The following is a 27997-nucleotide window of genomic DNA, read 5'->3' as shown; positions in this document are numbered from 1 at the left end:
GAGGAGAAAATAAGGGGGGGTGTCTGGCGCCATGTTTCCTAATGGATTCTCTCGCCAGCTTTGTGTCTGAATACCGGGTTTGTTCCCGGTATACCACATCCCGGGTGTCTGCGGTGCTTTGAACGAGGCTCACTGGTGCATGCAGCGTCCGACGGCGGTTCAGTTGCGGTAAGTGACGCGTAGCCGTCCTGGTGTTGTGGTCCGGTGAGGGGCAGCGGACCGCAGTGGGACAGACGCGTGTTGGCTCTGCGTGTGTGCCGTGACTCGGGGGGCTGAGGAGAGGCGCCCCGGTGCAGATGCAGGAGAAGCATCCTTGGTACGAGCCGTGATGTTTCCAAGGGTCCGTCTCTTGTATCTATGATGTAAAATCCCAATAAACGCCATGCTATAACGCTGCGAGAAGCCTAGGCCTAACTGCTCACTTATTCCCCTATGAATAGCGTTTCTGTAAGGTTGGTAGAGCAAGCCAGCAACGGTGCTGTGTGTGTGTGTCAGTGTTGTCTTTCGTCGTCCATAGCTAATTCTCTTTACGTTTTAAATAGTTCCGCTTGTGATTTAACCTTTCATTTGCCTGTGTTAAATGTCTGTGTATTTTGAACAAATTGTTTGTTGACATGTTGCCGCGGGCTTCTCATTTAAAAAGGAAATTCCTAAACCCAAGTCCTCTCCACTCTGCACTTGGTCTGACAGATCGGCCTGCTGTTTTGACAGGTCGTGTTTTCATTGTGTGACACGCCGTTAGAAATGCCATTTTATCCAGGACAATCCTTAAAGAAAATAGCGTTACGTTACACTAAATAACCGGGGTTTGTGTAGCGTGTCGTTTTTACATCTTTCAATAGAAAATGTGATTATTATGTGCATCCAGTGCTTAATACGCGCATGCAGTAAACTGCAGACATTTAAACAAAATGTATGTAAACATTCTAGAATGCAGTTTTTTGCAGAATCTTTATAAAGATTTCGCAAGGTTTATATTACCGAATATTAATGGCCTGTAGCCTATAGCACATTCAGTGTATTGAATAGTTATCCAACTACCTAAATATTTAATAAACTTAAGTAATACATTCACAATTGTATTTAATTGATAATCCCGTTATTTTTAAAATATTAATTTTGAAAAAAAAATGGAAACATGCAATATGCACACCTTTCCAAGTGTTTTTGTGAACACTTTTGAAGATATTAACTTTCTCTCCTAGGTTGGTTGTTTAATACAATAACTGGGGACGATGCACCATGGAAGTGGGTCACAAAATGTGCAGCGGCAACTCCAGAGATCTAAGTCTTTCACTGGCTCTGATGCAGAAGAACAGCAGCAGCAGCCAGCGCAGCAGCCCACAAACCTCCCTCAGTCGCCTGTGACCACCTTCGCTGCCAGCCCGTCAGCGCCACAGTCCCCCAACTACCAGATCATCATGAGTCGCAGTCCGGTCACTGGTCAGAACATGAACATCACCTTGCAGAACGTGGGCCAAATGGTGGCAGGCAACCAGCAGATCACGCTCGCGCCTCTCCCAATCCAGAACCCAGCCTCGCCTGGGTTCCAGCACAGCACCCCACAGTGGAGGTTTGAGCACGGCTCTCCCTCCTACATCCAAGTGACGTCGCCTCTGCCCCAGCAGGTGCAGCCCCAGAGTCCCACCCAGCACAGCCCCGTGCCCCTGCAGGGCGTTCAAAGGCCAGGCGCTCCAGCATCAGGGCTGAGCATGTGTGCGCAGAGCCCCACCCGCTTCGTAGATGCTGGGATGTTGGTCAGGCAAATCAACCTCAACAGCCCGTCCAGCAGCGGGCACTTTGTGTACCAGGATAGCACAGGGCTCGCCCAGTTAACGTCCACTACTCCTGGACAAGTTCAACTGGCTTCCCCTGGAGCTCCGGGGTCAGCCCGTGAGCGCAGGCTGTCACAGCCCCACTCTCAGACTGGTGGCACCATTCACCACCTGGGGCCCCAAAGCCCAGCAGCCAGCGGCGCCACGTTGCCCACTTTGGGAAGCCCGGGCCACATCACCACCTCCAATCTGCCTCCTCAGATCAGTAGTATTATTCAAGGGCAGCTGGGAGTGAGGCCTATGATATTTGAAAAGACCTCTCAGGGGGTGGTGACTGGAGTCGGGGGACCATCTGCAGCTTATGGGATGCCCTCTAACCTGCCTCCTTCCAGCCCGTCCCGTGCCAACCCCCAACAAGTACTTTCAAATGCGGCACTCGCCAGCGCCAGTACCACTGGCTTGCTGAAGAAACAGCCGAAGAAGCTGGAGGAGATTGCACCCAGCGGCCCGGAGATTGCCCAACTGAGGAAACAGTGTCTGGAGCACCACGCCAAGAAGATGGACAGCCTCAAGGAAGTCTTCAAGGAGTACCTGATCGAGCTGTTCTTCCTTCAACACCTGCAAGGAAACATGATGGACTTCCTAGCATTCAAGAAGAAGCCCTGTGTTCCTCTCTTCACGTACTTGCGCCAGAACGATCTGGACCTTGAGGAGGAAGAGGAAGAGGAACAGTCTGAGGTCATCAATGATGAGGTAGGCAGGGGTCTTTAATCACTGTATATTAAGAATATATTAAGAATGCAAAATATATTAAGAATACAGCTTCAAAGTCTTTTTAAGTCTGTCAGGCTGATGTCTGTTTGTCTGGTGTCTTTAATTAATGTTCCACTTCTCACTGGGTGTTGTATTGATTGTAAATTTTTTCAAATGTGTTAGTCAATAACTTAGTTTTGGTGCATATTTTAATGAATCAACTTGAAAGAAGTCAATTATGGGTTTTTAATGTGCAGACATCTTTGAGTAGCAGTCACTGCTTTTCTTGGATTGGTCTGTTTTTTATGACACTTCCAAGTTCTACCTATTTGAAAAAAGTTGACGTTTTTGTCAGAGAATGGTATTGATACCAGCTCTGAGGCATAAAGATGACTGTTTTAATTGTAAGAATGATGTAAGTCTTCTCTGGGTGGTTAATTTTACATTTGCGTTTACAGGTTAAAGTGGTCACGGGAAAAGATGGGCAGGCTGGAACACCGGTTGCTATAGCGACACAACTTCCTCCCAATGTATCTGCTGCCTTCTCGGCTCAGCAGCAGCAGCAGTTTCAGGTATTGGTGATGAAGAACACACGGCTGGAGCTCTACCAGCTGGCTGCATTTACAACGCATGACATGTAGCTCCTAATATGAGCATCTATATTCATATTTTGCATGATTAGGATCTGGTAATGAAAACCTGTCTTGTATACTTGCTGGCACTGGTATAGTACATGTGCCTGTGGGCTATTTGGGGTTTATGGTTTTCACTGAAAGTTGGATGAGAAAAAAAACTGTTTAACACACTTAAAGGTTTCAACTTCAGTAACTTTTTTTGTTTAATCGTATCCTTAATTGTTCCCTCAGCAGACACATCAGGGAACTCCAGTTGCTGGTATGGCCAATGCAGTGGAGATTGAAGCCTTTAAGAGACAACAGGCTTTGGCACAAGCAGGTAGGGCGAGGACGTTGGACCACAGTGTTCCCGGGTTTTGTTTTTTTTCTTGTTTTTTTTCGTTTTTTTTTTCCGTTTTTTTTTTTTTTTTTTTTTTGTTGGTTGTTTTCTTCCCTGAACTGCTTCTGCTTTTAGATATCCGGCATCTTCTAGCGCTTTGTAGAAGTAAATCCGTGAAGGGAGCGATTGGTCATTGCTTTATTGCCGAGTGTTTGCGTTATCAGGGTATTGTGTGTTTTAAATCCCAGATCAGGCTAAGAGGCCCCGGATTGAAGTTGGTCGCCATGGGATGGTTTTCCAGCATCCTGGCGTGGCAACATTAGGATCACCTGGGGTTCCTCTTCAACAGCTTATGCCAACCGTGCAAGGTAGGAGTGCTACTTTGAGGCAGTTCTGTGTTCTGTTCGATGCTGCTGGAAGTATTTCAACCCTGAATCGAATCAGACATAACAGAACGCCAGGTACCACCACCGGGTAGCGCGGACGCCCACGCAGCATTGCTGGCACCTGAAAACTATCACGTAGACGTAGGAGCAGGCGGAGGGCTAGTCGAATGCATGCATTGTGAGTGTTTTTGGAAGGGAACAGAAGTTGCTGATGAAAGAAAAAAAAGTCTCTGGAACGGGAGATGCCATGTGTTTTTCTTTCTTTGTGCTGAACATTCATCCGTTTTGTTGGTCACGTTATTTTTTTCCCTGTCATTGAAATCGTGGCGTTTTCTGAGCCACTGTGGCTATAGAAAGGCGATGTAAAAAGCCCAGGAACAAGTTATTTCTGTTTGGTATTTTTTCCACGGTTGTTGGTTTTGTTCACGTTTTCCATGCATCGCGTACTTGAGAAATTCTCAGTAGGTTTCTCTTCATCTGGTTTTCTTTCCTGCCATTTGTCTTTTCGTTGAGTCCCATCGTTTTATAATTGCTGTCATTGCATCCGTTCAGACTCTTCTTTTGACTTCAGACTCTTCGTTTTCTTTTTGAAGGGGTTAGAGATTTGCTTGCCGAGTTGGTGAGGTTATTGCCGCGGCGAGTTGCGTTACTGGTGGTCCTGTGATATCAGAGCAGAAAAGGCTGGTTGTTATAGTGTACAAGGTCAGAGCGCTGGTGCAGTGAGTTATCCTCTCCATTTTGGGAGAAGCTTTTCAGTGTTTGCAGCTCTGCACAACCTGCTGTGTGATAACTGATGTCTGCTATGCTGATATCATCTGCTTTGCAAATTGTGTTTTGTGCACAACCAACTCAAGGATTTAAATGCAATTTTCCAGCAAGAATGAGACTGCTACTGCATGCTGAAAATGTGGTGTTTCGTAACCGTGCTTTTTTCTTTTATTTTTTTCCTTTGTTTTAAAATCATCAGTGTTTTATTTTTTTATTTTCAGTTTTGTTGTTTTAAAGTGTGGTCCATGCATGTCTTGTTTGTGAAATCTAACTCCATATTTTAACATTGAATGTTTTTGGATTGTTTTTTTTTCTCCCATTAACAAAACAATGATGCATACATACAAAAATATATAAATCTATTTAAATGTATGCCTTACTCTGAAAAGGCTTCTGTTAAATATATTTTCCATGGAGAGAGTGAGAAATAGGTTGGTAAGGACATATTTTAATAATCCTCCACATGGAAAGTTTAGCAGTAAGTAGTATTAAAAACTTAATCCACAGTGCTTTTGTTTTACAGTAATATTTGAGTTGATATCTTCAACCAAATTATGGATTTTAGTTCTTATCACAGACACTCTGTGCTCAGTTATTCCCTTCCTTGAATGGTTTAGACTTAACTGTATAATTTGGCACAGATCATATCAAATTAATTTAATATTTTATGTCTGAAAATAATTTCAGTTCTGGTTGACAATTAAATTCCCCTCATTCCCTGTATATTGAGATTTTCTACGTAACATTGACCCAATTAATATTTAGGTTTAGATATAAAAATGCTGAACAAAGAGTAGCATTTCCCTTTACACCAGGGTCAATGAAGGTCAGGTTTGTTAGATCTTCCTGTTAATGAGGTTTCCTCCAGAGAGCATCAGTACATGTGATGCTGTGCCCTTCCTGAACTCTGTGTGCTAACAAGCCCAGCTCAGAGGCAGCCCTTGCCCTGTTAAAGCTTGTCTTATTCTTTTGCAGTCGCCTCTTAAATTGTGATTGTGAAGAACGGACATGGCGGCCGCCGTGCCGGGGGCACGCTCTCTCCTCTGTCCCTGGCTCAGAGATGTGCGCTGCTCGCAGTCGGCATGTGAACTTATATTCTCCTCCGAGGCGGATCCACGGCACTGCGACAAAAACGCAGAACAATGATATTCATTATTTTGTTTTTATTTTCCCCCCAATCACCCTCCTCCCCTCTTCCTCTCTCTCACAGGGGGGATGCCTCCTACACCCCAGGCGGTTCAGATCGCTGGGCAGAAGCAGAACCAGCAGCATTATGACCCCTCCAAGGGCCCCCCAGTCCAGAACGCAGCCAGCCTGCACACTCCTCCACCCCAGCTACCTGGCCGGCTACAGACCACCAACGTCCCTCTGAGCACGCTCCCCTCAGCCCTGCAGTTGGCACAGCAGCAGCAGCAGCAGCAGCAGCTCATGGATGCCCAGGTCCAGCCTCAGCTACCACTGCAGGTGCAGGTGAAAGCCCAGCAGCAGGGCCCTGTGCCCATTGGCAGCAACCCTCAGACCCAGCTGCAGGCTCAGCTGCAGCAGCACATGCAGGCGGGGCTTCACATCCCGATACAGGCAGCGCAACCGCTGCCACAGACCCCAGCCCAGCTGCAGCCCGGGCAGGCCGTAAGTGTGCCCTAAAAAATACTTTAGTTTCAGTAACATTGCAGACGCTGCATTGGCACAGTTTTGGGTACATCAAACATTTTTCCTAATTTCACCATCTCGGCTGTGTTCAGTGTGCCGTGATAAAAGGTTTTAGTTTGGACATTAAACTGATATAATGTAAAACACGTTCAGCATTCTCGGTAACGTCAATTCACTCTTCTTGTGCAGTACAAATAAGTTAGTTATAACTACCTGTGCACAACTGTAAATCTAGTGACACATAATTTTGAAATCTGACTTCTTTGTAGACCGTGGCTTTGATGCGACCTGGTGTGGACTCGACCCAGGCATGCCAGAGGCTCATGGCGAATTCCATACCCACTTCATCCATTTCTCCAGCAACCCTGGCAGCTACTGCACTGCCTTCCAACACCTACACAGGGCTGACAAGCCGGCCCGCTTCAGGTGCCAGTATCACTCCAGCACCCCAGTCCAAACTAACGGGCACGAATGCCACCTCTCTCCCTAAAATGACTGTCGCCGGTCAGGGAGTCACCCCGGCAGCGCCAGAGAGCTCGCAAGACAAACAAGCAGAGCAAGCCAAACTGGTAAGCATGAGGAATTCTTCAAACATTACCACAACAAGGCTTGAAATATTTTTTAAATGTCAGTCATTCACAAGAAGAGGACCTGAAGCTGATTAATAATAAAGATAGCATTTCACCTAATAACGTGTTAAAATAAGTGCTTCTGCAATGTGCCTGTACTTTCCAGGAGACACAGGTGCACCAGCGGGTGGCAGAGCTGCGCAAAGAGGGTCTGTGGTCCATGAGCCGCCTCCCCAAGCTCCAGGAGGCGCCCCGGCCCAAGTCCCATTGGGATTATCTGCTCGAGGAGATGCAATGGATGGCTGCCGATTTCGCACAAGAAAGGCGGTGGAAGATGGCAGCCGCTAAGAAGGTAATATTCCCTTGAGTGATTTAGACTAAGATTTTGGAATTCAGATCCAACAACCTCCAAGAAAACAAAACTGCATTTTTCTTTGCCTCAGTGGTCAACTGCATACATTAAATGCAGATTGTTTTAAATTATTTTTACTCTGATCCAGATTTGTATTTATATAGTAGTGAAAAACATTCATGTGTTTCAGCACAAGGTGTCAATACCATCCTTTACCATTTTGTCCATTAAACTCTTATTGTCTGCCTTCCTAGCTCGTGAGAACCTGTGCCCGTTACCATGGTGAACAGAAACGGGCTGAAGAAAGGATGAAGAAAGAGGAGGAGGCCAGACTCCGGCGAATTGCATGTACCATCGCCAGGGAAGTGGAGTTCTTCTGGTCTAACATTGAGCAGGTAAGCCTCTTAACAGTGATGTTTTCCCAGACCAGTATGTTCTTGTACAGTGGTCTTCACCTGGCAAAACATCATCCAGGACTGTGTCTTCTGTGAAGGGCCATAGACTTGTTTTTATTTTTATTTTTTAATTTTAAGTATCTTAGTCGGCTCATGTTCCATATTATCAGTGCAAGTTTGTAGGTGAAGTTTTTAAAAATAAAATATCCTGAAAGGCTCATTACTCTTGATATCTAGTTACATTAAATACAACATTTGTTTTATAGGCCTCTTGCACTCTCATATCCCATACATTTTTGCAATGGTTTTATACACTGCTAACTATTGTTTTATGGATTTAAATTTAAGCATGTTTTCATTTATTAACTTTCTATATTTTCTAACTTATTTCTAAGGTCGTTGGAATCAAACTGCAGATTGAGATCTATCAGAAAAGGAGGAAAGCCTTAAATATCCAAAGAGGAACAAACAAAAGTAATTATAATTATTACCCTTCGTTTAAAATTATGAGAAGGATATTTACATCTTGTTTGAAGGGTGCTTCCATTTGAAGTCATATAACATGAATAGTGTGAATTCATATTCCTAAAAGAATGTAAGTTTTTAATGCTGTTTTTTTCTTCTAATGCAAGTCCCCATGAATTAAAATGTTGATTGGCTGAATAATGTGTTAAAGTATTAATTCGATTTTTTCTTTTCAGGTCAACATGCAAAACCTGTTCAGCACACAGAAAAATCAGAAAGGGACAGCAGCTCTGTAAGAACCTTTTTTCTTTCCCATATATAATCTGTATTTAATCTGCTTGTATTGAATTGGCAAAACAAGCTTGATTTTTATCTAAATGTTTAAATTTTTTTCCCCTCTCTAAAAGGAACTATCACCATCCGGAAGGAAAAGAAAAGCCAGCATTACGTTTGCATACGAACAAGGTAAGAGTTTGAGAACAGAAAGGAATACTTTAATTTAGGATGCTTCATTTTAGAGACTTTTGCTGAGTCCAAGTATCTCCATCTCTTGTCAACTATAGTAATGTACTACCATTGTCTAGTAAACCTTTTTGATTCACTGTGATCCTGTGGATTCGTTACACATTGGATTTCTTGCATGCATGCCCTTTCAAAACATTTGGCACACCAGAGTGGCACGTCACACTGCTCTGGAAGCCCTGCTGCATGTTGTGAAGTCTTTCTCTTCTTATTCCTCATAGTTCAGGATGAGGAGAGCACTATAGAAGAGCAGGAAGCTGCTGAAGGAGCTGGAGATCACAGAACTGAACTGGCAGAGCTGGCTAAAGAAGGTACACCACATCTGTGTAGATCACACTTGTCACTGGCATAGATCAGTTTGCATTTGTGTATTTACTTTTACAACATTTACATTGATTTTGTTTTTATTTTTCAATATGTTGAAACAATCCAATTAGCAAACCATTGCAATGAAGAACAAGATGTATTCTCAGCTGGTGACCGTTTTAAAGATGCATGTCTTGATGGCGATATCTTGTGTGCATTTCCAGCTGAAATGCCCCTGGACTCGTTGGTGAAGCAGTATGCTGGGGCCTATGCGGAGAGCTTTGATTGGCCACAGCCTAGCTCCCAGAGTGAGGATGAGGACAGAGATGAAGGTACATGAGTGGCTGGGGTGTGCTCTTGCAATGTGTAAAGGGCAGTGATGGTAGTTTGTGGATGAGTGGAGCTCTTTGGAAACATCTGCTGCTGTACCTGTTTACAGGTCTTTTCCTTCCTGTTTTAGTATTAAAGGACATGACACTGGAGTGGGTTAATCATTGTGTATTTCTGGGCCTGGCCTTCATTTCAATTTTGAGCTTTTCAACTGAAACAGATGCATTTTTTCTTTAATCTCTCATGTGTTCAGAAATGGAAGAGGCTCCACTGGACAGCCCCCATGAAGAAGTCCTCATCGACTCCTTGCTCAGCATGGAGCTGCAGCACAGAGCTACTGAGAAGATGTCCACCACGCAGGCTGATGGGAAACCCAAGAAAGACATCGCTGAAGTGGCTGCTGCTACTGAGCTGATTCTTCCTAAGGGCAGCGCAAGAACCACCGCAGCAGTAAGAGACGCTTCCTCGGTCTATACTGATGTTGTTTTTGAAGCAGACCCCTATCAACCAAGCAACAATAACATTGATACCGAAGTAAACCACTAGTAGACTAAATGAAAACTTTGACCTCCCCGCAAAGCGCAAAGTATAACGCTGTACCCTATCATGGTTGTCAGAAATCACATTCTACTACTTCTAAATCCGAATGTGAAATTTGTGATTCGGGGGCCATGGTCAAAGTTCTGATTTGATCTGTCCATAGTACAGCAGGAGTGGTTTTGTTAGTTTGAGCTTTTTAACATTAATGTTTGTATCTTTCTCTCTCCCAGATCCGCAATCAGCCACCTTTCCTGCTTCATGGCTCTCTGCGGGAGTATCAGCAGATCGGTGTGGACTGGCTGGCAAGCCTCCATAAGAAACATCTAAATGGTATCCTGGCTGACGAAACTGGCTTGGGCAAAACAGTCCAAACCGTGGCGTTCCTGGCACATTTGGCTGGCAGTGAAGGTATGCAGTCATATCTCATGACATTTCTAATTCTGGCTTTCCAAAAAGGAAAAAAAGGAACGTTTCTTTAAAAACATAACTCTTAATTTTATTTTTCTTCAGGGAACTGGGGCCCCCATCTCATTGTGGTGCGGACCTGTAAAATGTTGAGTTGGGAGATGGAGTTTAAACGCTGGTGCCCTGGTCTTAAAATCCTGCTATACCTTGGCAACCGAAAAGAACGCAAAATAAAGAGAAAGGTAACAGGTTTGATTACATTTCAAACATCGAGTTGCTGATTGTTCTCCAGATACTATCTTTATTATTCCTCCAACTTTTGTATTTAATCCTGATTGTTTGTGTTTCTGCAGTTGTGGTCGGAGTCCAACAGCTTCCATGTATGTCTGACCTCTTACAAGCTGCTGCTGAAGGATCAGAGGGACTTCCTGAGGAGGAGGTGGAAACACCTTGTGCTGGATGAGGTTCAGCTAATTAAAAACATGAACGAGAAACACTGGGATACGATCTTTTCTCTAAGAAGGTTCGTTATAATATTGATTTTATTGTAAATGCATAGAAAAAATAAGCTATAAGTCATGCAGCCCCCAGCAATTTTAAGCAAAGTTTAAAAGTTTATTTTGTGTGGAACACAGGAATGGATTCATTATTAAGATTTAAAATATATATATTTTATTTGAAAAATGTATCCGACTTGCAGATGTTTGTCATTTTATCCCCTTTTTAAAAATCTTTTTGAAAGATAGTTATTGCCTCTCTTTAATATGGGAAATGAGTTGAATGATAGAGATGCGATGTAAAGAAATAGCCCAGTCTGAGCCTGTGGCCTGTTGTCATTTCAGTCAGCAGAGGCTCCTTCTCATCAACACGCCTCTTCAGAACACACTGAAGGAGCTGTGGACCATGATCCACTTCCTGTTGCCTGGTATAACGCGGCCCTACCTGGACTTCCCTGTTAAACCAGGCACTGATGAAAACCAGGAATACTGCCACAAGCTTGTCATCCGCTTGCACAGGGTAAGTTGAGTCCCCCTTAACTCTGTATAGTAAAATGAGCAATGCAATGCCAACATTATTCTTTGAACCCTGAAGTTTGATGCCACGGTTTGTTGTTTTGGGTTTCCCCAATGGCTTCCAAGTTCAAAATGTTCCGTAAAATAAAAATATTGGAATCACTGTTAACATGTTCTAAAAGCAAAATGTCTCCTGCTGCAGATGATCCAACCGTTCATTCTGAGACGCTCCAAGAGAGATGTTGAGAAGCAGCTGCCGAAGAAATACGAGCACATCCTCAAGTGTCGCCTCTCGAACAGACAGAAGATCCTGTATGAAGACGTTATGACACAGACTGGGTGAGAGAGGGTGTTCGGTCTGAGCTCTTTGCCTGTGACTACTAGTTATTCAGCTTAAGATCTGAACCTGTTTTATTTGTCTTCTTTATAACCCAGCTCTCAAGAAGCCCTGAAGACGGGTCACTTTGTGAGTGTTCTTCATGTGCTGATGCAGCTGCAGCGGATCTGTAACCACCCTGACTTGATACAACCAAGATCTACTCAGATGGCTTATGTGTCTGATGCGCTACAGTACACAACCCCATCCTTAATACTGGGAGCTCTGGAACTAAACCATTGGAAGGTATGTCAACAGAACTGCTGTGGCTTGTATACAATCCAGTAGCTTTATAACTCAATCATTCATTGAGATGTGTTTTTATACTCCTAAATTGCTAAAATTGTAAAATACCAAACTTAAAAGATTAGAATTCACTTTCCCTTGACTTGTTTCAGACTGTGGATTTATCCATCTTTGACTTGATTGGAAATGAGAAGAACATGACTCGCTTTGAGACTGAGGAAGTGCTGCCGAAGCTGAAGGTCACCAGAAAGCTGATTGAAGAAATTTACAACTCCGCAGATCCTCCGGCTAGACCCAAGCCAGTCAAGATCAAGCCCATGAGGTATAGACTTCTTTGTGTAACAGTCTTGAAATAATAAATATCAACATATGTACTATGTCATTTCCAAATTGTCAACCACTTTCAAGTATGGAACTCCTACGTATGTCTGCCTTCAAACTATTGCTTCTGCTACTCTGTGGGGCAGTTGGCATTGACGGTATATGCACCCCGTCTGTTAGATGTCCTGAATCTTCTAAACGTCTGCATTTGAAGAATCTCAGTGGAGAAAGGCATTCATGACCGCAGTTGAAATTCCTTACCTATGTGTCTGTGGTTCAGTCCCAGATTTTGGGCCTGTTGAGGTGCTTCCTGGGGCCTGTGTTGTGAGGGTACTCTGTTCTTGGCAGGCTCTTCCAGGCAGTGCAGTACGGTCAGAAGCCGGAGGGCCGCACTGTTCCTCTTCCTGGTTCCCAGCCGCAACGCACCCCAACTACTACCACAGCAACCGTATCCCAGCAGGCCCAGGCCCGGGGCAAGTCTCCGGTCACCACGGTGGCCGCAACTCAGGGTGAGAGCTGTTTGGTCATACGGGCGGAATGTGCGGTTTATCTCGTGTGGCTTTGACTAATATTGATGTCCCATTTGTGTTTTCTTCTCATCAGTCATCAGCATGTGGGGGTTTCTCTAAGCAAAGTACTGTTTGAAATTTGAATTGGCAGAAATAGCTTTTTATTGATTTTTGAATTGGTTTGCAAGGCACTGCTTGGTGTGAATTCCTTTAGTGGAGCAAGCTCTTTAGGGGACAGAAATCGTTAATGGAAATCTTTTAAGAAAAAAAAAAAACTGCTTAACTTCAAACAAAACGTGAATTAATTGACACTTATTTATTGCCTGTGTGTCTTCAACACAGGACTGAAAACTGGAATCTCTGCAACTGCAGTGTGGTCACAAGGGGCCAGTCGATTTAATGATGCACATTAATACAGAACGAGAATCTTTTTATTTTTGTATTGTGATAACATGAACCTTAACGCAGAGGGTAACAACACTAGGCTCGCCTAATAGCAAGCAATCCCCAACCCTTGTCCTTTGCAGTGGCAGGGACGACATTTCAGAAAGCCCAGACTACTACCACTGCCTCAGCAGTCTGCACTCCCACCGGACAGCACACGGTCACAACAGCACCCTCCATCACCGGCAGCACGGCCTCCACAACTGGCACAGTGAGCCAGGCTCTGAGTGGCCCTGCAGGTGGCGCTGTGCCTCACGTAGGCCAGCCTGCACCTGTTCAGGTTTCTAGGCCGCCTCAGGCCGGAGCACAGGCCCCTGCCCATGCCATCCAGCAGAGTCTGCTGCCCCAGAGGCTGGTGCTCACCTCTCAGGCCCAGGCACGATTGCCTAGTAAGTGGCCTCCCATCCCTTCCACGTTTCCTCCCACTTCTGGCACAATTGAAAAGGGGTGGTTTTACTGGATGCTGCTAAAATGTCTGCTAAGAAATAATGACAAAATCGATCTGTATAATGCATGAAGTTTATTTCCGTTCTTCGTGTTTAGTTGAAAATGTGTCCAAACAAAGGAGTACAAAATACAGAAAGACGCACGTTTCAGGCAGCTGGTTTCAAGCACTGGTGTGCAAGAGCTTACAAGCAGTTTCATTTTTTTTAAATTGCTAAATATCTAAGGATGCCTTAGATTTAACTTCAAGCACTAATTTAATTAAGCATATCTTAATGTTTCTTGCTACTGGTCACCTTATCCAGATCTGCAGTGAGACTTCTTGTGCGAAATCCTTATGATTTTGTTATAATCGTTTTTCTTCTTTCACCCTATCGGATGAATTTAAAGACAAACTTAGACTGTAGTCAGCAGAGCCGATGGCATATTAGCAGCATCCCCGCTCAGCCTCTGTAACTTTCTATTCTGTGTCTATATGCATGTGGTGTTAGTCTCTCGCTGTCCGGACTGTCTGCAGATCCAATTTGTTGCTAACCCTTTTGTTTTTGTTCATTTATTTGCATTGTTTTCTCCTGTAAGGTACTAATCCACCAGCTTTCGCAAACAGCCGAGCAGCTCGGTCACAAAGTGAACCGGGAAAGCTTTGCTTTTTTTTTTTTTTTCTCCCCTCCTTCTCCCCACTCTGTCCCACTTCCTCCTCTTTTTAACACCCAGAGCTGCCTTTCCCTTGTGAGAAGGACTGACAGTTCTTGGGCAGCCCTACATGTGCACTGGCGAGCATGTGGACAATACTGAGCACTGCCCTGAGACCTTTCCTGTTAGGGACAAATACTGCCTTTTAAAAACCAAGATGGCATTAAAGTTTCAATCAGTTTGTCTCCAGACACATTTCCATTATTCACAATATCACTGTAATTGGCTAATATTTAGTAGTGTATAATTGGGCCATACTTCTATGCCAATTATTTATAAGTCATGAAAAATGTCACTTCTCGAAGACATCATGCTATTGAAAAGGTTTTAAATTGAAGTTGAAACCTTGTATTTGAGGATGTGGTTCAAGTGACTGTTTCTGTCATCTTGTTTTGGGTAGGATAGGGTAGGTAATGATTTATATTTCAGAATCCATTTGAAATTAGAGATTGTCCTCTCTTAACCCTCCCTCTTGATTCTGCATGTGTAGAGCATTCTCACCCACTCACTCAAAAAATACAGTGCATGCGGTGAAATGATTTCCATTTATCTGTTTTGTTCTTCGCTTTTTACTGAAGGTGGAGATGTTAAGATTGCTCAGCTCGCCTCGATCGCAGGAACTCAGAACAGGATCTCTCAGCCGGAGACCCCTGTTACTCTCCAGTTTCAGGGCAACAAATTTACCTTGTCTCCTAGCCAGCTTCGGCAGCTCACAACAGGGCAGCCCTTGCAGCTACAAGGTACACTCGGTAATGTACAAGCAATTCCAAAATATATCTTTAATTTCTCTCTAAACTTCATGCTCTTCACTTTTGCAACCTTTCTAATCTTTAAATGTGGTAGACCTAATTTTACATTTCTTGTCTGCCAGTGACTGGTGTAATTATATAACATCATAGTTGAAGCTTAGTTCACACTGTTGCATGTTATCTCGAAGGAGCAGACTCTAAATGGTGGGAAAGATCTCAAACAAGACTTCCTTTGATAGCAACGAAAGCTTTGCAATATTTATTTAAAACCGTTCCTCACTTACACTTTCCAGCTGTTCTCTGCTGTCTCTAACAAAAATAATGTAAGGCATGCTAGGTGTATTTGGCACCACTGAGAAATAGAAATAGATAATCGAAATGTGCTTGTGAGCGCAAAAACTGAAGTCCGTCTCTGATACGTTTTGTGTTCTTTGTGTTTAAATGCTACAGGCAATATTCTGCAGATTGTGTCAGCGCCTGGCCAGCAGATCCTGAGGCCCCAGAGTTCAATGGTTATGCCAACTGTTCCCCAGACCCAGGCGGTACAGAACACGGCTGCCCCAGGCAACCAGACGCCCACCACCGCTCCGACTCCCACGGTGGTGCAAGGTAAGGGTAAGTGACCAAGGAGGCAGGCATTTCCTGACTTTCTCAATTCCATAGCTGCACTGAGAATAAAAACTTCATTGTTTTATATTGTTCAGATCCTGCTAATGCTTGCGGTCCTGCTGTCTCCCAGACAAAGCTGATGTTTAATGATTGTCTGGGAGGACAGTGTAGTATCTCATCTTTTAAATTTCAATTTGTTTAGGGGAATTTTTTATTATTGTTTGAAGAAACCCTAAACCTTTAAGATTTTACAATTCTCCTAAAAGTAGACTTTATAGTTTGAATTCTCATGTGCTGATAAAAAGTAATGTAGTATACCAGCCAGCATGTTCCCTTTCCTTACTCCAGGATCTGCAATGCAGTGCAGTGTCCTGGCATTGACTGGGGATAAAATAAAAAGCATACCGTGCTCGCCTGGTTGGACAGATCATTGTCCTTCACCTGCATGTGTGTTTACAGGTGTGAGCCCATCAGTTTGGCTCTGCGTTGGAGTACTCTGCTACTGAATTACCTTCTCTATCCCTTGTTTACCATTCCTAACGGTCCTCCTTCCTCTTTTGCAGCACCAGCTGTTGTACCGAAAGCTGCCGTCATGAATGTTGCCTCTGCAGACCCAGCAGTCAATGCAAAACCCCTAGCAACTGCACCAGGTGCTTCTCAAGTAAGTTCCTGACCTGTTCTATTAAACCAAAAAAGTCTGAGCAGTAAAGGACCTAGGGCTGGACAACATCCAAGCTGTTTCATCCTGTAACTCGCTGGCCTTCCCAAACTGGTGTGCATCTGTTTCACACTCTCCTGGTTGTCCCCTAGGAATCCTCAGAGGAAAAGAACCGCCTGGTCAAAGAGCGGCTGAACCGGGTCTTCTCCGCCAACGAGAGGCGCTGCAGCCGGTCAGTGCTCTACGGGGTGGACCTTGTGGAGGCTTGCTCTGTGTTCGAGGAGCACACTCTGCCAAAACTGTCCGCTCAGTCCTCTAACTGCTGGCGGTGGATTGGGAGGGACAGCTGCCTGCGGGCGAGGCAGACCTGCATCGCAGCCGTGTCTCCCCTGCAGAAGGCTCTGGTCACAGCAGAGCATAGGAGAGAAGAGGAGGAAGACTGGGCCAAAAGGTAAGAGGAGTTGCTTTTAAAAAATAATAATAATTTCAACAAAAATGAAACTATAAAGGCAATTGCCACCTGCTTTGCTGACCGTAGTGTTTGAACTACCCTTAGGTTCGTCTGTGTGGTGCCTCCTGCTGTCGCACATCCTCCTCAGCTGTATGCCGCCAATCCTGCCCCACAGTACAGTCTGGGCCTGAAGATGTTCAGACGCAGGTTCCAGCAGGCCGTGGCTCCTTATGCTGAAGATCTGCGGCGCCTTGCTTCCAGACTCCTCTTCGAGTTTCCTGACCTTCAGCTCCTGCAGATGGACTCAGGTTGATTTTAATTGTTTTTGTGTCTTCTGTTTGTATGTCAAGCATGTTGTAAATTCAGATTTGAGTGTCTAAAATGATGGAGGTGTTCGAATCAGACAGTGCTGCAAGTGTGACACTTTTACTCTGTTTTTGCAATCGTGGGATATACAGGGTTTCTGTATGCATTACTATACTATTTACATTCCTCTGTCCAGTCTCCTTTAGTTACTTGTGGCACTGTCACAGGTTTCTCGCTGCAAATAATTAAACTGTCCGCCCTTAATGTATTGTAGCAGAAGCTAAACCCACAACAGAATGTTGCCCGTGTTGCCTCAGACAGGATAGCTGGTTTTCACGCTTCCTTCCCCCATCTGTATTGCTCTGCAGGGAAGCTAGAGGCCTTGGCTGTTCTTCTGCACAAGCTGAAGTCGGAGAGCCGCCGGGTGCTCATCTTCACCCAGATGGTGAAGATGCTGGACATTCTGGAAATGTTCCTGAACTACCATCAGCTGAGCTACGTCAGGGTGGACGAGCACGCTCCCCTGGAAGAGCGCCAGGTAGCAGCCCTTCTCCTCTCCCCCAGGAAGCGAACACATTCCCTTTTCTGACACCAGGAACTTCAGCTGCCCTGTCATGTCCTGGCCTTGTGTAGGGATAGAGTACATGGGTCTTTTCCCTCCTTAGCTGCTACGGTTTCTTCTGAGGCCTATAGCAGAGCCAACACTGTAGCCTGATCTGGGAATACTCCTGAAAAATAACCTTATCTCTCTCTCTCTTTCTCTTCAACTCCTTTCCCATCTATATATATATTAACCATTTAAATAATGCTCTGTATGTGCTCTTCTTAGGAGCAGATGAAGACCTTTAACCGAAACAAGCGGATATTTTGCTCGATCCTCACAAACCGCTGTGGCTCAGTGGTGGGCAACGTGTTTGATGCCGACACCATTGTGTTCTATGACACGGACCTGAACCCCAGTATGGACTCGAAGACACAGGAATGGTGTGACAAGATTGGAAGGTCAAAGGACATCCATATTTACAGGTATTCAAGAAGTTGCCTCTCTCGGAAATGGTTTTCAGTGCATTTGGACAGTCATCCCAACGTGATTTCAACCACATCTTTGGTTATTTTATTTTATTTGACTTTTTATGATAATTATTCAGTTTTCTCACCTTTTCTCTGCAGGCTTGAAAGTGGCAACTCAATTGAAGAGAAGCTGCTGAAGAATGGAACCAAGGATTTGATCAGAGAGGTTGCAGCTCAAGGGACAGATTATACACTTGCCTTTTTAACACAGGTATGTTTAAACTAACATGGTGAACAAATAGCCATCTGCTGCTTTTAAGGTGGCAGGTTTTTCCCTTTCCTTACTCCAGGACCTGCGGGTGCAGTGCAGTGTCCTGGCATTGACTGGGGATATAACAAAATGGTTGTCTTGCTCCTCTCGATGGACTGATCTTCCATGTGGGATGTGTGAGGCAGCCCACAGATTTCTGCAACTCTAGTATTAAGAAATGTAATTCATATGAAGTTAGATGAGTGGAATTTAACTAATGTCTTCTATCCAGCACTGAATGTCTGACTCATTGACAGAAAAAGTTAAATGTATGCTTGGCAGTTTTATTTTATTGCACTTGGAATTATAACCAGGTTTGTGTAAAATGTTTATTAGATGCTCATTCCGTCCCCTTAAATCGCACTGATTGTGAAATCTCGTATTGAATTCTAGCGCACCATTCAGGACCTTTTTGAAGTGGAGTCTGGTTCTGGAGAAAAAGTTGAAGAGTTTGTGGTTCTCCACCAAGACCCTTCGCCATCGGAAACCATTTCCCCCCGAGTAGCCCGTCCGTACATCCAGGCCCTGAACAGCATCGGCGAGGACGGGGGAGCGCACCTGCCCGGGACACCCGAAGGAGAAATGGAGGTGGAAATGAGCGAGGATGACTTGGGTCAAGATGGAGATGTCAAGTATGAAGTGGAACCTTCTCAGCTGGAGGAGCTGACTGCAGTCATGGAGCAGGTAAGGAAAAACTGTGAGATCAGGTTAAAAGCTCTTAAATTGTCAATGTTTTGCAAAATAATGTAAACTTGGGACCTTGCTTTACAAGGTTTTAAGCACTATTTATAGCACTATATATATTTCTTTCAGCTTACACCCATTGAGAGATACGCCTTGCAGTATTTGGAATACCTCCACTCAAACGTTAACCAGGATGACGAAAGACGTGCCCTGGTAAGACCGTGTGTGTGTGTTCTCAATGACTGTGTGTGTCAGCTGTCTGATATTTAAGGAATGACTTGGTTTATGGTATGAGTTAAGAAGTGAAATATTATAAATTTGAGTTAGTGAGCCATCTGGATTGCACAAGACTAGAGGGCTGCTGACCGAGTCTTAGGAGCCCAATGTCAGTAAACGCTCTGACTTGCAGGAGAGAGTGAATTCTGCCACCAAGGAGTGGGAGGTGCAGCAGCTGCAGAGACTAAAGGAGGAAGATGAGAACCGAATCATCCTGGAGGAAGAGGAGGATCTCTTTACCTATACCAGAGAGGACGCCTACAATATGGTATAAATAGATTTCAATTTTTTATTACAATTCTCTTAATTATAGTTTGAATTCTTATGTGCTGATAAAAAGTAATGTAGTATACCAGCCAGTGTGTTCCCTTTCCTTACTCCAGGATCTGCAATGCAGTGCAGTGTCCTGGCATTGATGGGGGATAAAATAAAAAGCATACCGTGCTCGCCTGGTTGGACAGATCATTGTCTTTCATCTGCATGTGTGCTTACAGGCTCTGCTACAGGATTGCGAACTGTATATCAAATCAAATAAAACTTTTAAGGTCAGTTAGTAGTTATTGAGATTGCCTTCACAAGGAGCAATACATTGTTATTCTGTTTCACACAACAGGAGTACGTCTACGATGGAGCAGATGGGCAGACCGAGATAATGCCGGTAATGTTTGTTTTATAGATTTTGGTCCTGTTGTGGTTTTCTTTTGAGTTCTTGTTCATAACTTGCCTTGTTCCTCATGATGTGGGTGAGTGCAGGTGTGGACACCCCCAACGCCGCCTCAGGATGACAATGACATCTACATCGACTCAGTGATCTGCCTGATGTACGATGCCACGCCGATGCCAGAGTCCAAACTCCCGCCCGTCTATGTGAGGAAAGAACACAAGCGGCTCAAGATGGACCCCTCTGGTAAGGGCTAGGTTTCTGTCTGCCAGGACATTTAAGGATTGGCAAATCAAGTGTGCATTAAAACTGTCCCAAGTGAATCTGATGTACTTTGAGGGCTTTGGATGAAATGTTTGAAGCCTCACATCAAGCACTTAGGGACTGATTTCCTGTGTGTCCTGTCTAGCTGCAGGCAGGAAGAAGAAGCAGCGGCACGGAGAGACTGTGATCCCACCGCGCTCGCTGTTCGACAAGGCCAGCATGCTCAAAGTGCGCAGGGAGGGCAAAGACCAGAAGAAGAACTTCTCACTCAAACAGAATGCTCCCTTCGCCAAGCCGCTGCCCTCGCTGGTCAAGCCCGTGATGGAGGCCGGGCAGGACAATCCCGAGTGGCTCATCAGCGAGGACTGGGCGCTGTTACAGGTACAGGAGAGCTAACCATGCTTAGGACCCCTAGGGAGCGAACTCTTAACCTTGGCATCGTTTCTCTAATGACAAACCTCTCACCTCTGACAAGAACTTGATTAGAATCGGTTTTGTTTCTTCGCATGTAGAGTGGTGTATATGCGCTGGTTACAGTAAGATCTAATGTAGTTTTTTCACCTCTTCTAGGCGGTGAAGCAGCTGTTGGAGCTGCCTCTGAACCTCACCATTGTCTCACCTGCGCACACCCCCAACTGGGACCTGGTCAGTGATGTGGTCAACTCCTGCAGCCGCATATACCGCTCGCCCAAGCAATGCCGTAACCGATACGAGAACGTCATCATCCCTAGAGAGGAAGGGAAGGTGAGAGATGGGTTGCTTTGTTTCTGACCGGTTTAATTGTTAATTGAGATGTGTGTAGTTATCTTACTGACTTAGCCTTTGAGTTTTGTGTGCTAAAGGTGGGGTTCTGCTAATTGTTATGGCCAATAATGGTGTAGGCATCTTATTGGTAAAAAAATATATATATGGTACATATTCAAGTCTCTCGACGTGGCACTGAGATGCAGTATCAAATCGTTCATCCGTCTGTGTATTTCTCTTGCAGTTGGTGTATGATGCAAACCCGAAGAAGAAAACAAAAAGCATTTACAAAGTAAGAAAACTATTATAGTCTTTCTGCAGTGGATGTAATTTGTCTCATACATTTGTGCTGTGCTTTTGGGAATTTGAGCCTGTGCTGATTTTGTATATAGTAACCTCCTACCGGCTTTTGTTACAGTCCAAGAACAGTCGGCCCCTGCGCACGTGCCAGATTTACACCCAAGATGACAATGCTACTCAGATACAGCTGTACAACAGTAGGTTTGAGCTGATGAAAATCATCGCAAGCAAGAGGAGTCCCCCCATCAAGCCACTGTAAGTACCCATGAGGGGAAATAAGTACCACCTCAAACTTTATAGTTGATTGTTATTGTTTTTAATAACTATCGCATTGTTTTTGTTTGTGGTCCAGGCTGGGTATGAATCCGTTTCAGAAGAACCCGAAACATGCTTCAGTCTTGGCAGAGAGGTGAGGACTTTTCTGAGAATAAGTAGACGTGTACGTGTGTGTATATGTACATACGTTTCAGAAAGTGCATTGAAGCAAATACTTTTTTCCCCCCTTCCTATAGTGGAATCAGCTATGACAAACCACTGCCTCCAATCCAAGTTGCCTCACAGCGGGCAGAGAGGATTGCAAAAGAGAAGAAGGTGTGTAACTTATTTTATTGTGCTTAAATGTTGGTGCACGGAAACAATATTCATGCTGGGCAGCTAGGTGTATGTACACCACTGAAGCTGGCTTTAACCAACACATGGGTGAATCATGTATTTTCTTGTGACTTCCTGTAGTATCAATTCGATCAGAAACTGCTACAAGAGTTCTTTCAAAGCAGCTCAGTTTTTGTCAGATTTGATATGTTTTTATTTTCTTCCCCCTTGTGTTCAAGGCTCTGGCCGAACAGCAGAGAGCCCAGCAGTTGGCGCAGCAGCAACAGCAGTCTGGTCCCACCCCGCAGACCCCACAGCCAGCCACCCCACAGGCCCAGGCCCAGACACCGTCCCAGCCCCAGCCCCAAGCTGTGCCTCAAGCCCAGGCCGTGGCCCAGGCCGCAGCCAACACCGTCACCAACACGGCACTGCTGGTAAGGCACTGCATACAAACCCAGCCCCTTGTGTATCTTTCATCTAATGGAGAAATCAAGCAGCCACTCTTCACTTTTACTCCAACTTTTATTTTAGACATCTGTGGTCTTAGTTTAAACTGAAAAAGTTTTATTCAGAAGCTAATTATTTCTCAACCTCATTATTATAATTGTACTCTTGATACAGCACCAAAGCAGAGTTGAGGATAATTTGCTGCTGGATAACATGTTGACTTTTTTAACCAAAAAGCTCTGTTATTTTCAGCAGGCTGGGGCCATCAAGGCAGTTGCTGCTGGGACCAGTATACAGACGGGTAAGCATTGTAAAGCATTGCAGGAGGAAAAGCATTCCTTATTTATTTTTTGACCTTTTATTTTGCGGGTTTTTAATTTTGTGCTTTTACTCCTGTTCTCATCCAGCCACCGTTAGTGGGAATGTGATCGTGAACACAGGAGCCGGGAGTCCAGCGAGCTCCTTCACCAAACGCCTGGCGCCTCCCGTCATCCCGGGCACCCTGACCGTAAGATTTTACTTGCCAGTCTGTGAATCAGCCTTCCCGAGGGTCATTTCTAGATCATGAAAACAATAAAAAAACTCTGTCTGTACTTGACGCATCTATCCAGAGTCTCCCTGCTCGTGTCCAGTGGCGCTGTGGGTATCCTTTCTGACAAAAATGCTGGGTATCAGTTCTCTGGGTTCTGATGGAAACCTCCCTCTCTGCAGACCGCGGGGGCCACCGCTGCCCAGGTGGTTCACGCTCAGCAGAGGACGATTCCTGCCTCTGCCGCCACTACGGAGGTTGTCGCCATAGCAACCAGCCAGGGTGTCCGAGCCGTCACCCCCGTCACCGCGTCTGCCGTGGTGTCTACCAGTCTGACTCAAGTGCAGACCCCGACCAGGTCCTTGGTCACGCAGGTTACTCCAGGTAAAGGGGGGTTAGTGGGCAAAGGGGGTAAGGGTCTGTTTTGGTACGTTCTGTGCAGCGTACCTGTGAAAATGACTGTGCTGTGACAAAGGGCAATACTGTCATCTTATCCCACTCTTCCTCCTGACACCTTCTCTAGCCACAGCCACGGGAATGCAGCTGCCCCAGGGAAAGCTATCCCAGCCCCACCTTCTCCTGAGACACCAGCCACTCCAGCCACAGACCGCCTCTCCACAGATCAAAGCTGTCAGCAAAGCACCCCAGGTACCCTGTCCCGTATTCCCTTTTTCATTTCTGTTTTCTGTTTCTTGGGAAAGCTGAACCTGTTCCCGATCTGAGGCTTTTCTGACTTCTGCAATGTTGTGTCGCAGGAAATGACGAAGACGCAGAAGCAGAAGTTGCAGCTGGCGCAGCAGCAGCAGGCGGCCGCAGTGGCTGCAGCCCAGCAGCAGAGCCAGCAGAGTGGTCAGCAGCCCCAGGCCACGCAGGTCCAGCAGGCCCAGCCTGCCAACCCCCAGCTCACCACCGTCACCGCCTCCCGAGCCGGTGCTATGCTTACCACCAATGTACGCTTGGTGAGTGCGCCCAGAACGGTGAGGAACCGGGGACCGGCACACAGCAACACATGGTTTTAATTTGCTGTTTTGCATTTTAGTTGCAGTCATATCCCCTCCGGCTCGTCTAAATGCTTTCCTGCCCTGTTAGCCTCTCACACTTGTGGGTCTGTGTCCTCCTTCCCCCCCAGAGCCGCCTGCCTGGAGCCCCACTGCAGGCTCCAGGCCAGATCCAGGCCCAGCCCGCCCAGACGGCACAGGTCACGCTCGCCAAGCCCCCGGTGGTGTCGGTGCCTGCCGTCGTGTCCTCGGCTGGGGTCACCACTCTTCCCGTCACCATGGCTGGCATCAGCATGGCCATTGGACCGCCGCAGAAAGCCGGTGAGGTGTAGCGACTAACATTCCTAGTTCAGCTGGCAAAACTGTGTCTGCTGTCCTTGCGTTGCCCTAGCCTCTGTGTGACCGAGTCTTCTCCCCGCAGGTGCCCAGGTGGTGACGCATTTTAACCCCCAGGTGCAGCTCTTACAGCTGAAGAAGCAGCAACAGGCTGCAGCCCAGGCAGCGGCAGCCGCAGCCGTGCAGCAGAGAGCAGTGCAGCCCCAGCAGGGACAGGCCACCGTGCAGCAGAAGGTAACTGTCCCAGACACTGAGGACTGATTTACCTGCCTCTGCGCTGCAGTGGTAGAGCACCATCAGACACCGCAAAAGCACAGTACATTACAATTTGACAAATAATATATGTATATATTGGAGTTAAACTAATTCAAACATGAGATTTTCTAAGCGCATTGAAAGCACAGTGACAGAATGGCTTTTGCGTAAAGGTTGAGCATGTGGTCATGGTCGTGTGGTTGTGTCTGGTTCTGAGCGGCTGGCAGGCTGCCGGCACTGTGCTGTTCTGACTGGACGTTGTCCTTGCTTCACTCAGTTGGCCACACAGCAGATGACGGTCCAAGCCCAGCAGCCGTCACAGCAGAAGGTGGCCACCTACACAGCCCAGCACCAGGCGGGCATGAAGACCACTCCAGCGCCATACATTCAGACGTCACTGTCACAGAAGCAGGCAGGAGCTCCAGCTCAGATACAGGTAAGCGACCGCCAGGGTGCCCTCTGTGGCCTGTCAGAGCTATGGGTAAAACGCGGACAATAAATTGATGGAAAATTATTTTAATACCTTAATTGTTCATCTGAAGGTTGGAAAATTAGTCCAGCAGCAAGCCACCGTGGCCAACATCCAGCAGATGGTGTCTGCTGCTCAGCAGGTGAGATCTTTATGCAGTGTTCAGTAGAAAGCCGTTTTATGTTTCTCACTTTTTCCCAACAAGGTTTTGTTTTGCTTCATTTGAAACCTGCCTTTCTTTCCCCATGGGCTACTGAAATAAGCCAACGCTTGCTGTTATGCAGGCCAGTTATTTTTCATTTTTAGAGATTTTACAGCTTTCCAACTTTCAGTAAGGTTTGCAACAAGTCTCGCCCTCTTGTATAGACATTATCTGGCACCCACTAATGTAGTTAAATGCATCTGGTTTAGTCAGACAGAGTATCCGAGCACAAATCGGATATAAAAAGATGCATGTCGATCCCAACTGATTTGTAGCGTGCGTATGTACAGGCGTCTTGTGGAGTGCTAATCCCTTCCTTTCTCCTGCCTGCTGAATGTTCCAGATCCAGGCACAGACGGTGACTTTATCCCAGGCTGCCACCTCAGGCCAGCAGCAGGTGCAGGTCATCTCAGCCGGCAGTGCCACGGCCCAGGTGGTGCAGCAGAAACTGATCCAGCACCAGGTCGTCACAGCCGCCTCCTCACAGATCCAGACCCCTCCCCCACACAGCCCAGCCCAGACGGGCACCCCCGTGGACGGGCAGAGCCAGCAGCAGGCCAAGGTGCAAGTCAGGACGACCCAGCCTGTGAGGGTCAAAGCCCCCACCAAGCCCAGCTAGAAGACCCACTCCACAGGTGACTGGACACCCACAGCCCCTCAGCGGCGCTCTGGACTGTTGTCCATTGGGTCTGAAGAGTGCATGTCTACACAGGTCTCAGACTGGGCTTTGCTTTAAAGTCTTTCTCCCTTTGTGTTGAGCAGTGAAGATGGGGATGAAAATATATTGGCCAAATTATGGAAATTGGTGGAGGGAGGGTTTATCATTACATTTTTGTCCACTGAAGAAGCCCCTTAAGATCACAGGAATTAGCGCCACGAGAGCAGCGGTCCTGTCAGCCTTGGGGTTTGTGCATTAAGGGCAGTTACAGCTTTCCCTCAGTTAGGGGGTGGAGAGGTTGTAACGAGGTGGTCTTATTTATTCCCTGTGCTAATTCCATCTACCAGTGGTATTAAATCAGCTTCCCACCAAGTGATGATGACTCAAATATATCTGAGCGATGCCCGGTTGCGTGGTCAGGTGAAAGCTGTGCACATTAAGATCAAATGACTGAGAGCCAGGCGTCCCAGGTTAGAATGACCAGTCTGGGCATCTCATTAACACTGCTGACGAGGGGAGGGGAATAATTCCTGAGGGCAGAGTAAACGTGAAGTTGCTTGTAAAGGTATTTTATGATTTCTTCCCAGCTTCTCTGTATTTCTTGTCACATGGTTGGGTTTTGTGTGTGGGGGGTTGTTTTTTTGTTTGTTTTTTGTACTGTGGGAAAAGTTTGAAAGATTTCCCTAAGTAATGAAAGAAACTGTCCTCATACATGTTCATTTTATTTTGTATTTGCTGCCACACGAGGCAGACACGTTTTTGTCTTACCAGCAGTCAAGTTATGACAATGGCAAGTGAGATTTTATGTTAAAATTACAATATACATCTTTTTCCATAAATCGTTTGGATGCAGTACTATATATATATGTATATATACACACACGCATACATGCAGATCACCATGTAAGATATAACCAGTGACGAAGGATGATGATTTCACACATGGATGCTTCAGTGTTGTATAATGGAAGCTGATTTTATACTGTAGTAGCACTGCTGTGATGTACAGTAATGATGAATACCTGCCCTACCATTTTGTCACTGTATTTGCCTGAACCCTCCAGATTTCTGAAAGATGTCCAAAATATATATTCACTTTATTTTTGTGCGTTTTCTTTTTAGGGAGGCGGGATTGTTTTTTATGAATGGATTGTTTTTGATTTTTGTTTAACACGCTGTAAACGTTTTTTTGTTTTTTGCTCCTTTTGTTATAATTGGATTAAAAATATATATTATTTTGTGTAAATACTCACCACTGAGGACAGATTCTTTTGTTCGATTTTGTTGTCTTTCTTGTCGTTTCTGAATCGTGTAAATAACTTGTGAAGAGCAAGCGACAGAATTTGTACTTGTAAAGTAGTAACGTGTATGTTTGTTTTTCATCCTAATTGTAATAAATTGTAAGGTTTTTTTTATATAATGTGTTGAATCTTCCCTGACCTCGTTAATGATCAGACTTGTGTGAAAACATTCATTTCATTACTCAGTAAAATGAACAGACCAGTCGGCTTTCTAAGACAAAAGAGGGCTGTCATTGTTTTATTTGGCTTTTTAGTCATTCTATTATTCCTCAATTTTTATTCAATTATATATATACACTCACCTAAAGGATTATTAGGAACACCATACTAATACTGTGTTTGACCCCCTTTCGCCTTCAGAACTGCCTTAATTCTACGTGGCATTGATTCAACAAGGTGCTGAAAGCATTCTTTAGAAATGTTGGCCCATATTGATAGGATAGCATCTTGCAGTTGATGGAGATTTGTGGGATGCACATCCAGGGCACGAAGCTCCCGTTCCACCACATCCCAAAGATGCTCTATTGGGTTGAGATCTGGTGACTGTGGGGGCCAGTTTAGTACAGTGAACTCATTGTCATGTTCAAGAAACCAATTTGAAATGATTCCACCTTTGTGACATGGTGCATTATCCTGCTGGAAGTAGCCATCAGAGGATGGGTACATGGTGGTCATAAAGGGATGGACATGGTCAGAAACAATGCTCAGGTAGGCCGTGGCATTTAAACGATGCCCAATTGGCACTAAGGGGCCTAAAGTGTGCCAAGAAAACATCCCCCACACCATTACACCACCACCACCAGCCTGCACAGTGGTAACAAGGCATGATGGATCCATGTTCTCATTCTGTTTACGCCAAATTCTGACTCCACCATCTGAATGTCTCAACAGAAATCGAGACTCATGAGACCAGGCAACATTTTTCCAGCCTTCAACTGTCCAATTTTGGTGAGCTTGTGCAAATTGTAGCCT

The 27997-nt window shown here is 45.4% G+C and overlaps 1 protein-coding gene and 4 non-coding genes across 15 annotated transcripts; all 5 read left to right on the top strand.

Moving 5' to 3' along the window:
• Window position 1: 1 nt before the first annotated feature.
• ep400 (E1A binding protein p400) lies at window positions 2–27144 on the top strand. 11 transcript variants are annotated; one of them, XM_066690081.1, is made up of 54 exons: window positions 2–168; window positions 1206–2528; window positions 2987–3100; window positions 3398–3482; window positions 3731–3850; window positions 5847–6265; window positions 6556–6855; window positions 7022–7207; window positions 7462–7602; window positions 7998–8076; window positions 8304–8359; window positions 8475–8532; window positions 8811–8900; window positions 9120–9227; window positions 9479–9675; window positions 9996–10173; window positions 10276–10412; window positions 10524–10693; window positions 11013–11187; window positions 11386–11522; window positions 11619–11805; window positions 11958–12127; window positions 12475–12635; window positions 13163–13468; window positions 14795–14965; window positions 15416–15580; window positions 16138–16235; window positions 16385–16683; window positions 16789–16991; window positions 17358–17527; window positions 17819–18015; window positions 18160–18271; window positions 18704–18994; window positions 19124–19207; window positions 19404–19538; window positions 19884–19928; window positions 20024–20177; window positions 20341–20576; window positions 20766–20939; window positions 21184–21231; window positions 21358–21494; window positions 21592–21648; window positions 21752–21830; window positions 22070–22264; window positions 22533–22578; window positions 22685–22785; window positions 22989–23190; window positions 23330–23454; window positions 23562–23765; window positions 23936–24125; window positions 24226–24374; window positions 24673–24831; window positions 24938–25006; window positions 25410–27144. In XM_066690081.1, the coding sequence occupies exons 2-54, from the start codon at window positions 1236–1238 to the stop codon at window positions 25683–25685; spliced, it is 9438 nt and encodes a 3145-aa protein (XP_066546178.1). In that variant the 5' UTR covers window positions 2–168; window positions 1206–1235; the 3' UTR covers window positions 25686–27144. The 11 variants fall into 11 exon arrangements, with proteins under 11 accessions (XP_066546178.1, XP_066546169.1, XP_066546176.1 ...); XM_066690072.1 differs by having other exon boundaries at window positions 22530–22578; window positions 23562–23783; XM_066690079.1 differs by having other exon boundaries at window positions 3395–3482; window positions 5847–6100; window positions 22530–22578; window positions 23562–23783.
• Window positions 15903–16034, top strand: LOC136713309 (small nucleolar RNA SNORA49). Its single transcript, XR_010804931.1, has one exon. It is a non-coding gene; the product is annotated as a small nucleolar RNA SNORA49 (small nucleolar RNA).
• Window positions 17565–17695, top strand: LOC136713310 (small nucleolar RNA SNORA49). The gene has a single exon (XR_010804932.1). It is a non-coding gene; the product is annotated as a small nucleolar RNA SNORA49 (small nucleolar RNA).
• On the top strand, window positions 18331–18464 carry LOC136713307 (small nucleolar RNA SNORA49). Its single transcript, XR_010804930.1, has one exon. It is a non-coding gene; the product is annotated as a small nucleolar RNA SNORA49 (small nucleolar RNA).
• LOC136713306 (small nucleolar RNA SNORA49) lies at window positions 19634–19765 on the top strand. Its single transcript, XR_010804929.1, has one exon. It is a non-coding gene; the product is annotated as a small nucleolar RNA SNORA49 (small nucleolar RNA).
• Window positions 27145–27997: the final 853 nt, after the last annotated feature.

The sequence above is a fragment of the Amia ocellicauda genome, chromosome 17, assembly GCF_036373705.1.
Source record: "Amia ocellicauda isolate fAmiCal2 chromosome 17, fAmiCal2.hap1, whole genome shotgun sequence".
Taxonomy (NCBI): domain Eukaryota; kingdom Metazoa; phylum Chordata; class Actinopteri; order Amiiformes; family Amiidae; genus Amia; species Amia ocellicauda.
The sequence above is the reverse complement of the archived record's forward strand: the minus strand, read 5'-3'. Positions and strand labels throughout refer to the sequence as shown.

Bases quoted from the DNA above. Each gene is read 5' to 3' on its own strand.
- ep400 (XM_066690071.1), top strand. From the start codon at position 1,236: ATGCACCATGGAAGTGGGTCACAAAATGTGCAGCGGCAACTCCAGAGA. The intron at 16,992-17,357 runs GTTGATTTTAAT...ATTGCTCTGCAG, and splicing joins GCTCCTGCAGATGGACTCAG to GGAAGCTAGAGGCCTTGGCT. The intron at 19,929-20,023 runs GTAATGTTTGTT...GGGTGAGTGCAG, and splicing joins GGCAGACCGAGATAATGCCG to GTGTGGACACCCCCAACGCC.